We start from the raw sequence: 16,219 nt of genomic DNA, 5'->3' as shown, positions 1-16,219 counted from the left end.
TCTGGTGTTTAGACAGATATCTGGTGTTGTGTTTATAGCGACGAGGTGAGGCTCATCCTCCTGCTGATCGACCCCAACGTGTTCGGGGAGCCCCTCAGACTCCTCACTCAAAACGTGCCCAAAACAAACGTTTTATTTACCTGCCACGTTACTTTGAACCTCCTGTATGGGATCGGTGCATAGACCGGCGTACTGGCCCATAACGATACGACCAAATGAAGGAGTATTGGACACATTTCCGATCCAGGTATTGGTATTGGGACATCTCTGTTGGTTAGTGGTGGGACGCTATTTTAAAGACGTGACGCGCACGTGGCTTAAAGGTTCTATGACATTCATTTTCACTTTTTTAATTTTTTATGTTTTTTGGGGGGTTTTATGACCTCAATTACACCCAAAAATCTGAACTTTGAACATTCAGTGGATTTTCTGTGGTCTGGGGTTTTCTGAATAATTAGGCTGAAAGGTAATCTGAGATTGGCCCTTCGGCAGTGAAGTCACAGCCCATTAATCCCGCCCACTCTCCTCCTCGCCCCTCCCCTCCCCTATCCTTTCCTTTGGGGGGGGCGGAGCAGAGGTGATGATTGACAGTCAAAATCCCTCACCAGCGACACCCGCAGGCAAAGATTTATTTTTTCATTGCAGTTGAAAAGGCTTTAGAAATGTGAGAGAAAAACACCTGCCATGGATAAATGGAGTGGAATTTTTAGTTAAAACTTTGTATACACGTTTGAAGGACCATGACAAAGACTTTTAATGTGAAGGACCATGACAAAGACTTTTAATGTGTGATAAAACTGAACGTCATGAAACCTTTAACACATTGAATGCCAAAAACGGTCCGGACCGTTTTTGAGGGTCCAAACGAGAAGTGCCGAAAACGGTCCGGACCGTTTTTGACCCAATTCTATTTTTATACATGTGGGCCACGTGGGGCGCTAAAACGAAACGACCAAGGAGTTTCTGAGAAGAAGAGGCTGGATCTGGCTCCATGTCAAAAATCCTTCCGGTCGGCGTTTTCAATGTTATCTCCTTGACTAAAAGCTTAATATCTCCATTTCTTTTTAACGTGGTGGAAACGAGCCGTTTTCGATCGGCGATCACGCTGCAATGGAGGATCGCGTTGGAAATATTATTGTTCCAGGCGTTAGTCGGGACCCTCCGCCGTCTCGCACGCACGCTTTGTTTACATGCACTTCCGCGTCAGGGCTTCTCACAGCACGAAATGTATAACGCAAGTGGATGGAAGAAATGCTGGCACTCAACGTATAATATTTTAATAAACCTCTGGCACCCAATGTGTTAACAGCTAGACTACAGGCCACACAATGGAGCATCGATGTGCATCTATAGGCTCATAACTATGTTAACCCATTTAGACTGTGTGTCATTTTAAGATTTATCTGGCTATTGAAAAATAGCAGATCTACAAGCTCATAGCGTGGCATGAGTGCTATGAGCTTGTAGATCTGCTATTTTTGCCAGACCCAAAGGGTCAGGCTTACATGAGGCTTTGTATCTGTTTCGTCCATACATGGCGTCCTCATTTGTCCTCCGGCCCCAGCCAAAGAAAAGTTTGTGACGTCCCCTTTCGTCACGAACTATTCATGACATCATGAACTTCAGTTATAAAGTGGTTTGTAGGTGTGTTACATACTAGGACTTCATTTTGGGTCTGGCAGAACTTGTTTAAAAATGTGTGCAAATCTAAAAAAAGCAAACATTTGTAAGTCAAATCTTTGCTTCTGGGGGATTCTGCAAATGTTCTAAATCAGTTTTCTGAGAAACGTCCTTTCCATGTCAAAGACCACCCAACATGATATGTATTGGGCCGTGGACCCCACAATCCCAAAACATGTTGTTCCAGGGACCCCCCCATCCCAAAACATGTTGTTCCAGGGACCCCCCCCCCCCCCCCCCCAGAAGCACAGATCGGAGTTAAAAATGTTCGTCTTAAAACAGTTTTGCACAAAGCTTCCGCGCTATGAGCTTGTAGATCTGCTGTTTTTGAATGGCCAAAGAAATGTAAAAATGACACAGATTCTTTCCTGGTCTAAATAGGTTAATTCATGCTGGTGTGAGTGAGGAGGAGCCTTTGTGAAGTAGGTTGAGGTTCTCCTGCTCAGAAAGCTTGTTTCACGGCGTGTCACCGTGTCCCCAGACCAATGCATCCCTGACTAAACCTCTTTTAGTAGGGGGTACTAAGCACAAAAAATGGCCAAATCGTTACGCGGCGGATAAAAGCATGAAATTTGATACAGATGTCCCTTGGGTCATCCTAAAACATCCTAGAAGGGGTGCCCAAAAAAATCTCAAACAGGAAGTGAGTTATGGACAAAATTCAAAATGGCCACCTAAACTGTTGACCGTTGACTCAAAAGACACCAAAAGAATCTCCAAAAAGCATACAATTTGGCACATATGTCCCTTGGGTCATCCTAAGACATCCTAGAAGGGGTGCCCAAAGGAATCTGAAACAGGAAGTGAGTTATGGACTAAATTGAAAATGGCCGCCTAGTGTTGTCGATTGACTCAAAAGACAACTAAAGAATCTCATAAAAGCATACAATTTGGCACACATGTCCTTTTGGTCATCCTAAGACATCCTAGAAGGGGTGCCCAAAAAAATCTTAAGCAGGAACTGAGTTATTGACAAAATTGAAAATGGCCGCCTACAGTGTTATCCATTGACTCAAAAGACAACTAAAGAATCTCATAAAAGCATACAATTTGGCATACATGTCCCTTGGGTCATCCCAAGACATCCCAGAAGGGATGCCCAGAAAAATCTTAAACAGGAAGTGAGTCATTGACAAAATTGAAAATGACCGTCTACAGTGTTGTCGATTGACTCAAAAGACAACTAAAGAATCTCATAAAAGCATACAATTTGGCATACATGTCCCTTGGGTCATCCTAAGACATCCTAGAAGGGGTGCCTGAAATTATCTGAAACAGGAAGTGAGTTATTGACTAAATTGAAAATGGCCGTGTACAGTGTTGACAGACGATGCAAAAGACACTCATAAAAAATAATCTCATATAAAAGCATGAAATTTGGTACAAATGTCCCTTGGGTGATCTGAATGCATCCTAAGGGGTGCCAAAAAAAGTTTTAATAGTCTCTCAATGGAAAACACTCCTCCCACACGGGCTGCACTGCTACAATATTCAAATCGAGCAGCCAATCTGGCATTTGGTCCAGAAGCCTGAAAGCTATGCAATCTCTACCATCTCCTGACAAATATGGATGGATTAAAGTCGCTGATTCGTGGACACTTTTATGGACACTCTTGCCAGAGGCTGCTTAAGTTTGTAGAGAACTCAAGTGTGGCGGCAAAGCTGAGCCCTTCTGTTCAAGAAAGTGTAGATGCCGGGATGCTGATACCTTGCAGAGCATTATGCCAATGTGCTGGTAATTGCGAAATGGCACACATGAATACATGTACTAGTTACTAAACACTAATCACAAAAAAACAGTAATGATCAAGAAGAAAATACATGAGAAGATAGAGCGTAAAACAAGCAAGAAGTATGTAGAGTGCAAAATAAATAAGATGCAGAGTGTAAAATAAGAATATGCAGAGTAAGATAAGATGCAGAGTAAAATAAATAAGAATATGCAGAGAGTTAGATAAATAAAGAAGATTCAAAGAGTACAATAAAAAAAGAATGCAGAAAGTAAAATGAATAAGTGATGTAGAAATGAAAACAGAAGGTAGACTACAAAATACGGCAGGTTATGCACTGCATAACCTGCCGTCGTATTGAGTCTGCATAATATGCAGACTGCCATGGTCAACTGTTTAAACAGCCATTTAGAATTTCTTCAACATGGTCCCTTCCTAAAAAGTTTAATAAACAAGCAAATAAATAACCTCTTCTAGGATATATTAAGAAGCACTCAATGTACGTACCAAATTATACACTTTTATGACGTCCCTTTATGTTTTCTTTTGTGTCAACTGCTTTAGGCGGTCACTTCCTGTTTAAAACCTTTTTGGGCACCCCTTGTAGGATGCGTTCAGATCACCCAAGGGACATTTGTACCACATTTCATGCTTTTATGAGATTCTTTAGGTATCTTGCATCATCTTTCAACACTGTAGGCGGCCATTTTCAATTTAGTCAATAACTCACTTCCTGTTTCAGATTATTTTGGGCACCCCTTCTAGGATGTGTTAGGATGACCCAAGGGACATATGTGCCAAATTGTATGCTTTTTGGAGATTCTATAGACTTTTTGAGTCAATCGCCAGCACTGTAGGCGGCCATTTTCAATTTAGTCAATAACTCACTTCCTGTTGAAGACTTTTTTGGGCACCCCTTCTAGGATGTCTTAGGATGACCCAAGGGACATGTGTGACACATTTTATACTTTTTGGAGATTCTTTAGTTGTCTTTTGAGTCAATCGACAACGCTAGGCGGCCATTTTCAATTTGGTCAATAACTCACTTCCTGTTTCAGAATTTTTTGGGCACCCCTTCTAGGATGTCTTAGGATGACCCAAGGGACATGTGTGCCACATTTTATGCTTTTTGGAGATTATTTTGGTGTCTTTTGAGTCAACGGTCAACAGTTTAGGTGGCCATTTTGGATTTTGTCCATAACTCACTTCCTGTTTAAGATTTTTTTGGGCACCCCTTCTAGGATGTTTTAGGATGACCCAAGGGACATCTGTATCAAATTTCATGCTTTTATCCGCCGCGTAACGATTTTTCACTTAGTACCCCCTACTATTTGCCGAAAATAGCAGATCTACAAGCTCGCGGCGCGAGGCGTTGAGAGCTTGTAGATCTGCTAACGTTCCCCGTCTTTTCATAAATGATATTTGTACCTGAAAGTATGATATTTAGAGAAATGTGAAGTTTCAAATACAAAAGTAGTACCTAGTAGTTGTTGTGAATGATCAAACTGGACATTTAGACTGAATGTTTCCTTTATCCTCATCTTGCGCTAATGCGCTAACTGTTTCACCAGGTTTTATTGTTGTTTCTCATAAACGTGAATCTGTTGTCTGTCAACAACACAGCCGTGCCTTGAGTTCTGTGCGTCGACTGTGCTCGCCAGGCTCTCTCCCCCCCCCCCCCCCCTCCACCCCCCATGGTAAAAAGTCCTCAGGAAAAGGCTGTTCGTGTTGGAAACCCCTGTTGGTTAAACCATATTTATTTGACCCGGTGTTGTTGTCGTTCCTCCTCTCACCACCAGGAGGAAGATGAAGCGTGTGTGGGACCGGGCGGTCAGCTTCCTGTCGGCCAACGAGTCTCGTATCCGCACGGAGACGCAGAGGATGGGCGGGGCCGACTTCCTGGTGTGGCGCTGGATCCAGCCGTCACTCAGCCTGAGCGACAAGCTGTCCGTCATCCCGTCCAAAGTGTGGCAGGGGAAAGGTAAAGCCACGTGCACGCCAACGCTGACCACGTGCACGCCAACGCTGACCACGTGCACTGAGATATGCTGTCTCTGGGCTGTTCAAAACATAGCCGATCTACAAGCTCACAGCGTGGCCCAAAGTCACGCTGTGAGCTTGTAGATCTGCTATTTTTTGACAAAATGGCATTCGCACATGGCTGGCACGAATATATATCGATTTGCACTTTACAGTGTAAAGGCATTTAGCCTTTGTATTTATTATATTATATGATTTATTATTGTATTATATATTTAGACTCATTACAGTGTAAAGGCATTTAGCAGATAAAAAAATGTCAGAATTCTACATTTTTTCATTTTTTTTTTATATTAAAAAAATAAAAAATAAATAGCTGATCTACAAGCTCACAGTGTGGCCCAAAGTCACGCGCTGTGAGCTTGTATATCTGCTATTTCTTTTATTTCCAAACAGAATGTCTGAAGTGGTTAAAATGATTGTGGTGCTACGCAGTGTTCATTTAGATTTAGTTATATTTTAGTCTCTGAAATGTTTTAGTTTTTGTCTAGTTTTAGTCGACTAAATATCATAAGATTACAGTCGACTAAATCTACAGTTGATTTAGTCGACTAAAATGTATGTTGGCGCCGGCGGTGCCTTGATGGTGTCATAATGGATGATTATACACTTGGGTGCATGCTGAAAATAGCCGATCTACAAGCTCACAACGCTCACAGCTTGTAGAGCTCACTGCTATGTTCAGAGCGCAACACCCAATCAAAACCAAACATAATGACTTGTCTTTTAGTTCTACTGGATCTCTTCTCCACTAGATCCTCACTAACATTTTAGTCTAGACTTTATTTGTTGACGAAATTGTAAATATATTTAGTCATAGTTTTAGTCATCATAGCTTAGTTTTTATGTCGTTTTTATTGAGTTTTTATGTAGTTTTTGTCAGCGAAAAAAGGTAGTCGAACATTTTTTGTCATAGTTTTAGTCGACGAAATCAACACTGTTGCTACATTAAAGGGATAGTTCACCCCAAAAATGAAACTAAACTATATAATATAATAAATAATACATCATTTGTACACATAGCACACAGATGGGTCCAAATAACATGGTTTCAATAAAACCAGTGACGTCAGTGAGTTGACAACTCTACTAGTGATAGGTATTGAAATAAATCTAATCTAAAATATGGTGATTTATTGTCATATGGATTACATTGACCATCTCTACACTGTCCTGTGGTTTGTTGTGTTGTCAGCCTTTCCTCTGGACAGACGGAACTCTCCTCCTAACAGCCTGACGCCCTGTCTGAAGATACGCAACATGTTTGACCCTGTTATGTAAGAGCTCTGTCTGTCTGTACGTCTGTCTGTCTGTCTGTCTGTCTGTCTGTCTGTCTGTCTGTCTGTCTGTCTGTCTGTCTGTCTGTCTGTCTGAAGATACGCAACATGTTTGACCCTGTTATGTAAGAGCTCTGTCTGTACGTCTGTACGTCTGTACGTCTGTACGTCTGTACGTCTGTACGTCTGTACGTCTGTACGTCTGTACGTCTGTACGTCTGTACGTCTGTACGTCTGTACGTCTGTACGTCTGTCTGTACGTCTGTCTGTACGTCTGTACGTCTGTACGTCTGTACGTCTGTACGTCTGTACGTCTGTACGTCTGTACGTCTGTACGTCTGTCTGTACGTCTGTCTGTACGTCTGTCTGTACGTCTGTACGTCTGTACGTCTGTACGTCTGTACGTCTGTACGTCTGTACGTCTGTACGTCTGTACGTCTGTACGTCTGTCTGTCTGTCTGTCTGTCTGTACGTCTGTCTGATTCAGTGTTTTCACAAAATGACTACATTCTCATGCTAAATGTGTGTGTGTGTGTGTGTGTGTGTGTGTAGGGAGGTGGGGGAGAACTGGCACCTTGCCATCCATGAAGCCATCCTGGAGAAATGCAGCGACAACGATGGCATCGTTCACATCGCTGTGGACAAGAACTCTAGAGAGGTACACACTCTCTCTCACACACACACACACACACACACACACACACACACACACACACACACACACACACACACACACACACACACACACACACGATAGATCCAAACACTGATCAGAAGAAGGTTGACATTACGGTCAAACCAGATTAAATGCTTATTAACACACAGAAACATGACTATTAAACTATGTACAGAAAGAGACAGATGATCGACCCCCCCACCCCCCCCCCTCCTCACTACTCAAGGATTTATGAAACATGATGTAATGTATGTTAATGAGATAGAACACATTTTAACTCATTTAACTCATTAAACATGATGTAATGTATGTTAATGAGATAGAACACATTTTAACTCATTTAACTCATTAAACATGATGTAATGTATGTTAATGAGATAGAACACATTTTAACTCATTTAACTCATTAAACATGATGTAATGTATGTTAATGAGATAGAACACATTTTAACTCATTTAACTCATTAAACATGATGTAATGTATGTTAATGAGATAGAACACATTTTAACTCATTTAACTCATTAAACATGATGTAATGTATGTTAATGAGATAGAACACATTTTAACTCATTTAACTCATTAAACATGATGTAATGTATGTTAATGAGATAGAACACATTTTAACTCATTTAACTCATTAAACATGATGTAATGTATGTTAATGAGATAGAACACATTTTAACTCATTTAACTCATTAAACATGATGTAATGTATGTTAATGAGATGGAACACATTTTAACTCATTTAACTCATTAAACATGATGTAATGTATGTTAATGAGATGGAACACATTTTAACTCATTTAACTCATTAAACATGATGTAATGTATGTTAATGAGATGGAACACATTTTAACTCATTTAACTCATTAAACATGATGTAATGTATGTTAATGAGATAGAACACATTTTAACTCATTTAACTCATTAAACATGATGTAATGTATGTTAATGAGATAGAACACATTTTAACTCATTTAACTCATTAAACATGATGTAATGTATGTTAATGAGATAGAACACATTTTAACTCATTTAACTCATTAAACATGATGTAATGTATGTTAATGAGATAGAACACATTTTAACTCATTTAACTCATTAAACATGATGTAATGTATGTTAATGAGATAGAACACATTTTAACTCATTTAACTCATTAAACATGATGTAATGTATGTTAATGAGATGGAACACATTTTAACTCATTTAACTCATTAAACATGATGTAATGTATGTTAATGAGATGGAACACATTTTAACTCATTTAACTCATTAAACATGATGTAATGTATGTTAATGAGATGGAACACATTTTAACTCATTTAACTCATTAAACATGATGTAATGTATGTTAATGAGATGGAACACATTTTAACTCATTTAACTCATTAAACATGATGTAATGTATGTTAATGAGATAGAACACATTTTAACTCATTTAACTCATTAAACATGATGTAATGTATGTTAATGAGATAGAACACATTTTAACTCATTTAACTCATTAAACATGATGTAATGTATGTTAATGAGATAGAACACATTTTAACTCATTTAACTCATTAAACATGATGTAATGTATGTTAATGAGATGGAACACATTTTAACTCATTTAACTCATTAAACATGATGTAATGTATGTTAATGAGATAGAACACATTTTAACTCATTTAACTCATTAAACATGATGTAATGTATGTTAATGAGATGGAACACATTTTAACTCATTTAACTCATTAAACATGATGTAATGTATGTTAATGAGATGGAACACATTTTAACTCATTTAACTCATTAAACATGATGTAATGTATGTTAATGAGATAGAACACATTTTAACTCATTTAACTCATTAAACATGATGTAATGTATGTTAATGAGATGGAACACATTTTAACTCATTTAACTCATTAAACATGATGTAATGTATGTTAGCTGAGATGGAACACATTTTAACTCATTTAACTCATTAAACATGATGTAATGTATGTTAGCTGAGATAGAACACATTTTAACTCATTTAACTCATTAAACATGATGTAATGTATGTTAGCTGAGATGGAACACATTTTAACTAATTTCCTGCCATACACGCATAAAGTCATTATATTAACACATTCCACGCCAGAGTTTCATATCATAATGTACTCACCAGTGCCAGCGATTTATTTTTGTATTGTTTTTTTCACGTCGCCACAGACCTCGCTAAATACCTTAAAATCGCGCATTAACACATCGAGTGCCGAAAACGGTCCGGACCGTTTTTGACCCAATTCTATTTTTATACGAGTGGCCCACGTGGGGCGCTAAAACGAAACTTTGACATCACCCAAGGAGTTTCTGAGAAGAAGAGGCTGGATGTGGCTCCATGTCAAAAATCCTTCCCGTCGGCGTTTTCAATGTTATCTCCTTGACTAAAAGCTTAATATCTCCATTTCTTTTTAACGTGGTGAAAACGAGACGTTTTCGATCGGCGATCACGCTGCAATGGAGGATCGCGTTGGAAATATTATTGTTCCAGGCGTTAGTCGGGACCCTCCGCCGTCTCGCACGCTTTGTTTACATGCACTTCCGCGTCGGGGCTTCTACAGCACGAAACGTATAACGCAAGTGGATGGAAGAAATGCAGGCACTCAACGTATAATATTTTAATAAACCTCTGGCACCCAATGTGTTCAACTGTTTGTAGACACACAGGGTAGCTGTGTGAGACGCCCAGAGAAGACCGTTTCGATCGGCGATCGTCCATTTTGAAGCTACAGCGGTTTCTGTTAAACAGCGATCAGCGAGGAGAAAAACAACAACCGAGAAAATGGCGATTTAGTTTCCACTTTAGAGTGGAGGCGGATGGGAACGAAAATCTCCGGATACGGATATTTCCGTTTCCGGTGGTGCTACGATGAAATGTGTCGTGGCGAACGAGGCCTACAATGAAATGTGAACCTGCGAGAAAAATAAAAATAAAAAGACCACTTCGCGTAGATCTACGCGACCGGCACGCTGCGCAATTATTTAGGTTTGCGTAGATCTACGCGATTGGCACGCGATGTGTTAAAAATAGTCCACTTGCCCGCCAAGACCCATAAAGTCGTTCTATAAAAAAAATGAGGCACGCTGTTAAGTTTGAGGCACCGTAACACAGCTCTGTGATGATCCATCGTCACTCAGAGAAGAAGTATGTGGATTGTGAGATAATTCCAAAAAACGTCACATCCATCCGCCCTGGCTATGGGATTTAACCCTAACCCTGACTATGGGATTTAACCCTAACCCTAACCCTGACTATGGGATTTAACCCTAACCCTGACTATGGGATTTAACCCTAACCCTGACTATGGGATTTAACCCTAACCCTAACCCTGACTATGGGATTTAACCCTAACCCTAACCCTGACTATGGGATTTTCAGAAAAACAGCTGTAATTCAGTTGCTGTTTTTTGCATTGAAAACGGGCCAAAGCCCCAAAATGGCGGATCACGGTTGGAATGTTGTCGTTCCTATGGATACACAGATCCCTCCACCTACCCACAGGGACTGTTTTTTTTGTTTTTTTTTGTACACAATGTCGCCTCCACGGCGTTTCAAATATCATCGAAATTACGCTGGCAAGGGGATGACAAACGATGTTTAATACCTTGGCGGGTGATGTGTTAAATGTTCAAATATGATTGTTTTGGGGGTCAGGGCCTGTAAAGGTTCCTTTCATGCTGTTTGATCAGAACACAAACCTTCATCATGATCTTTTATTCAGCTTTATTCCACTGTGACGCTGGGTTCTGTCCTCAGGGTGAGCTTGTAGATCTGTGTTTCTGATGCCATGGTGTGTGTCTGTTCTCTCTCCTCAGGGCTGTGTGTATGTGAAGTGTGTGTCTGCAGAACACTCAGGGAAAGCCTTCAAGGCTCTGCACGGCTCCTGGTTCGACGGTAAGACAATAAATACATCATTAACACATTGAGTGCCAGGCAGGTACTATCATCCAAATCATCCTCAGAGTCTCATAGGTAAACGAGTCACATTAAAGTACCTGAGGTTAGTTAGTCCCCCCAGGAAAGTGCGGAGAAAAAGTCTAGATTCCGCAGCTTATCGTTAATATTCCGCGACAAACAACCTGAAATGACCAGTTATCAAGCAAAAATAGATTACGTTTTAATAATCTATTTATTTTTTTATTTGTATTTACCAGGGACAGTGCACATTAACACATTGACCGCCAGAGGTTAATCTCATAATGTACTCACCAGTGCCAACGTTTTATTGTTGTTTTTTGTTTTTTTCACGTCGCCATAGATCTTGTTAAAATCCTTAAGATTGAGCCGTACACGGTCTGTTTACATCGGCGACATCTCCCTGCGTGTACCAGTCCAAACCACGTGTCAAACGGAGCCGCCATGTTTGAGTTCTGACCGTTTAAGTTAACATGGGAAATGCGAGGATGAAAAACTACATGTTTACAGGGGCTTTTACAGGGGTTTTTGTGTACGACTTAGAATGGAGACAGACGGGAAACAAAAAACGGGATCGCACTTCCGGTCGACATCGGGTGGTGTTACACTGAAAATGGTCCCCCTAGAAAATTGAAAAAAAAAAAAAATCGAAAAAAAGGAAAAAGCACCACAGCCCATAGGCTACGGGATCGGCGCTTAACCGTTGGATTTAACGGCCCGTAGAACTACGGGCCCGGCGGTCAATGTGTTAATCAACATGTCAGTTTATCACATCCACGTAAATGAGCCAGAGTTAGCCAGAGTTGGCTAATTTTCATCTGTAGTCCCTGAGCAGGCTGTTAAAAAATTGTGATATAGCTATCCATACAAAAACAGACATCATCAATACAATACAAGACAAGTAGACATAGTACAGAAGACAAAACAATACAATACAGTAAAATATGAGGCACCAGTGATTAGTTGAGCTGATAATTACCCATGATTACAAATTTGGTTAGCTTTAAGCCATCTCTTAAGGTTGAATTTGAAGGTTAGATAGGTGTTGGTCTCTCTTACTTCTGTAGGGAGAATATTCCAGTGATGGGAGGAGGCTCTAACAGACTCTGTCTGTCAATCAAGTCAATTCCATAATGAAATAGATACAATTAATTGTTATACCATTCTAAAACACTAAAAAAACGTGGAACATAGTCATTGAGTCAATGTTACTGGTTATAAATAGAGGTGGTCCGATCAGGCCGATAGCAATGGGTCTCATATAAGTCTCTCTCTCTGTGTGTCTCTATGTCTCTCTCTCATACTATAGGTAAACTAGTCACAGTAAAGTACCTGAGGTTGGACAGGTCTAATATAACTCTCTCTCTCTCTCTGTGTGTCTCTATGTCTCTCTCTCATAGGTAAACTAGTCACAGTAAAGTACCTGAGGTTGGACAGGTCTAATATAACTCTCTCTCTCTGTGTGTCTCTATGTCTCTCTCTCATACTATAGGTAAACTAGTCACAGTAAAGTACCTGAGGTTGGACAGGTCTCATATAACTCTCTCTCTCTGTGTGTCTCTATGTCTCTCTCTCATAGGTAAACTAGTCACAGTAAAGTACCTGAGGTTGGACAGGTCTAATATAACTCTCTCTCTCTCTCTGTGTCTCTATGTCTCTCTCTCATAGGTAAACTAGTCACAGTAAAGTACCTGAGGTTGGACCGGTCTAATATAACTCTCTCTCTGTGTGTCTCTATGTCTCTCTCTCATACTATAGGTAAACTAGTCACAGTAAAGTACCTGAGGTTGGACAGGTCTCATATAACTCTCTCTCTCTGTGTGTCTCTATGTCTCTCTCTCATAGGTAAACTAGTCACAGTAAAGTACCTGAGGTTGGACAGGTCTAATATAACTCTCTCTCTCTCTCTGTGTCTCTATGTCTCTCTCTCATAGGTAAACTAGTCACAGTAAAGTACCTGAGGTTGGACAGGTCTCATATAACTCTCTCTCTCTCTCTCTCTCTGTGTCTCTATGTCTCTCTCTCATAGGTAAACTAGTCACAGTAAAGTACTTAAGGTTGGACAGGTCTAATATAACTCTCTCTCTCTCTCTCTCTCTGTGTCTCTATGTCTCTCTCTCATAGGTAAACTAGTCACAGTAAAGTACCTGAGGTTGGACAGGTCTAATATAACTCTCTCTCTCTCTCTCTGTGTGTCTCTATGTCTCTCTCTCATACTATAGGTAAACTAGTCACAGTAAAGTACTTAAGGTTGGACAGGTCTAATATAACTCTCTCTCTCTCTCTGTGTGTGTCTATGTCTCTCTCTCATAGGTAAACTCGTCACAGTAAAGTACTTAAGGTTGGACCGGTACCACCAGAGGTTCCCTCAGGCTCAGGGTCTCAGTTCTCCTCTCAAGCCGTCCAGCATGGCCCACATGGTCACACTGCAGCGCCTGGCCACCACAGCGCCTCACGCTGGAGGGAACAGCAACAACAACTCCACCACGGTGGGCGGGGCCAACTCCCTGGCCTTCTCCTGAGAGGACGGGAGGAGGAAGGGGGGAGGGGCCACAGCCAACGAACCGACCAATGGGAGACATTTGAACCTTTTTCGGGGGGGGGGGGGGGGGCGGGGTTTCGTGTTTTTTTCGCCGCGTCTCGACAAAAAGACCGCCGTCCTCCTCCTGCTCATCACCCCCCCCCCCCCCATCCCAACAAATTGTAGATCTACAAGCTCTATACTGTTATAGAGCTTGTAGATCTACTTTTTTTGGGGGGGGGGGGGGTTTGCACGATAAAGCAGCCCATCATGCAACTGAACAAACCGTCTAAATCAGGCATTTAGACGGTTTTATTTTGTAGAGAAAGTCGTGCAAAAAGAGACTGGATGGTGATGGGTGTGGTCTATGTGTGTGTGGGTGGGGACTAACCAGCCCCGCCCCCCCCCCCCCCCTATTCTGAACTGAACGGAGAGGCGTGGCTTAGTTTGTACTTTTCGGATCTTTTCCCGTCTGTTTTTTTTTGTAAATCTGTATTTTGATAAAAAAAAGAGAAAAAAAACGAACGGAACTCATCGGACCACGCGGAGGCGGGAGGGGGCGGAGCCAAGGGGCGGAGCTTTGCATGAGGAAAGGCCGGACAGTCGGACAGAAGACGGACGGACGGACGGACGGACGGACGCCGTTTATATTTTTCTTCATTTTTTTTTTTCGTTGTCGTTGCTTTTTTTTTTTTTTGTATTTACAGAAAAACATTAAATCATAAACTTATAAAAAACAAAGGAAACAAAAAGGCTTCCAGTTTCTGACGGAAAATATTTAAAACGAAATGAAACACAAACCAAGAGAGAGACTTCAGTTCTTCATCCCTCCTTTGATTATTATTTCTCCTTTCTCTTTTTTTATTTTCATGATTATCAAAAGGCTTTGTTATGATTATAACCATGTTACGCTTTAACGTACGGTTCTGTTTAAAGGCACAGTACGCAACTTAGCGCTGTATTTACATAACAAAACCACAAATATATATATATGTTTTTAACCATCATTTCCCTCTACACCAGCAGTGTGAAGGACCCCCAAAATTATATGTTTTGGCCGCAGACCCCCCCCCCCCCATCTCAAAACATGTTGTTCCAGGGACCCCCCAGAAGCAAAGATTTGAGTTACAAATGTTTGCTTTAATATATATATATTCAAAGAATTGCACACATTTTCATGATTTAAAAAAAAATAGCAGATCTACAAGCTCTGAGTATAAAAGTTTAAAATTATTGTGATGCTATTTTAACACATTTTGCTGGGGAACCCCCCCCCAGGACCCCTGAGGGTCCCCGGATGGACCCTTACAGGTCTGTAACTCTGAGAGTGTACACATGGAACCAAATGGACCCTTACAGGTCTGTAACTCTGAGAGTGTAAATGGAACCAAATGGACCCTTACAGGTCTGTAACTCTGAGAGTGTAAATGGAACCAAATGGACCCTTACAGGTCTGTAACTCTGAGAGTGTAAATGGAACCAAATGGACCCTTACAGGTCTGTATTATTTCAAAAGATTTTAAAAAGTTTGAACAAAGGAAGTTTTTATCAACTAAAAAATATTCCAACATTTTTCAAAAGTATTTAATAAATAAAAATAAAATAAATACAAAATAAATGAATACAATTTATTAATTTATTAAAGTTGAAGAAGTAGTGAAAATAGCAGATCTGCAAGCTCACGACGTGGCGCCGAGCGAAACGTTGCGAGCTTATAGATCTGCTATTTTCACTAAGTCTGGCAAACGAGCTCTTGAGCTAAAATGTTAGAGAACCACTGGAGAGGGAAAATTAAGGGTTAAAAAAATATATATATGTATATATATATTATGTTAACACGGGCCAACGTTACGTACTATGCCTTTAATGTGGTTAAGATCATAGCCTTTAATGTGGTTATGATCATAGCCAACGTTACGTACTATGCCTTTAATGTGGTTACGATCATAACAACGTTTATTATTTTTTCTATATTTACTTTGAGACGGCAGTTTGGGGGCGGGGCGGCATGCACTAACACTTACACAACTGTAGGGGGTGCTGTTGTAAATACAGGTGATAACGAGCAACGCTGGTGGGAATTATTATTATTATTATTATTATTATTATAATAAAATCAATGATGTTCATTTTTTATATTCATATTTTTTTTCCAGGAACCAATAAGCTGTTTTCTTTTTTTTGTGTGTTTTGATTGGCTGCTGTTTCACAGGGGAAGAATCTGTCATTTTAAGATTTATTTGGGCTGTGAGCTTGTAGATCTGCTATTTATTTTTTATTTTAATCATGAAAATGTGTGCAAATCTTTGAATATATATATGTTTTTAAAGCAAACACAAAAAGGA

The 16,219-nt window shown here is 40.3% G+C and overlaps 1 protein-coding gene across 1 annotated transcript in view; it reads left to right on the top strand.

The window, feature by feature from the left end:
• Positions 1–16,003, top strand: part of lemd3 (LEM domain containing 3) — a 36,808-nt gene extending 20,805 nt beyond the window's left edge. Inside the window, exons 13-17 of the mRNA XM_080420581.1 lie at positions 5,210–5,391; positions 6,646–6,727; positions 7,280–7,385; positions 11,254–11,332; positions 13,667–16,003. Coding sequence (XP_080276707.1) covers positions 5,210–5,391; positions 6,646–6,727; positions 7,280–7,385; positions 11,254–11,332; positions 13,667–13,875 — 658 coding nt within the window. The 3' untranslated portion in view covers positions 13,876–16,003. The remainder of the gene's footprint in view (positions 1–5,209; positions 5,392–6,645; positions 6,728–7,279; positions 7,386–11,253; positions 11,333–13,666) is intronic.
• The last annotated feature ends 216 nt before the right edge of the window (positions 16,004–16,219 follow it).

Source organism: Gymnoscopelus braueri (assembly GCF_963280865.1).
Source record: "Gymnoscopelus braueri genome assembly, chromosome: 23".
Taxonomy (NCBI): domain Eukaryota; kingdom Metazoa; phylum Chordata; class Actinopteri; order Myctophiformes; family Myctophidae; genus Gymnoscopelus; species Gymnoscopelus braueri.
Note: the sequence above shows the minus strand (reverse complement) of the source record. Positions and strands in the feature narration are given on the sequence as shown.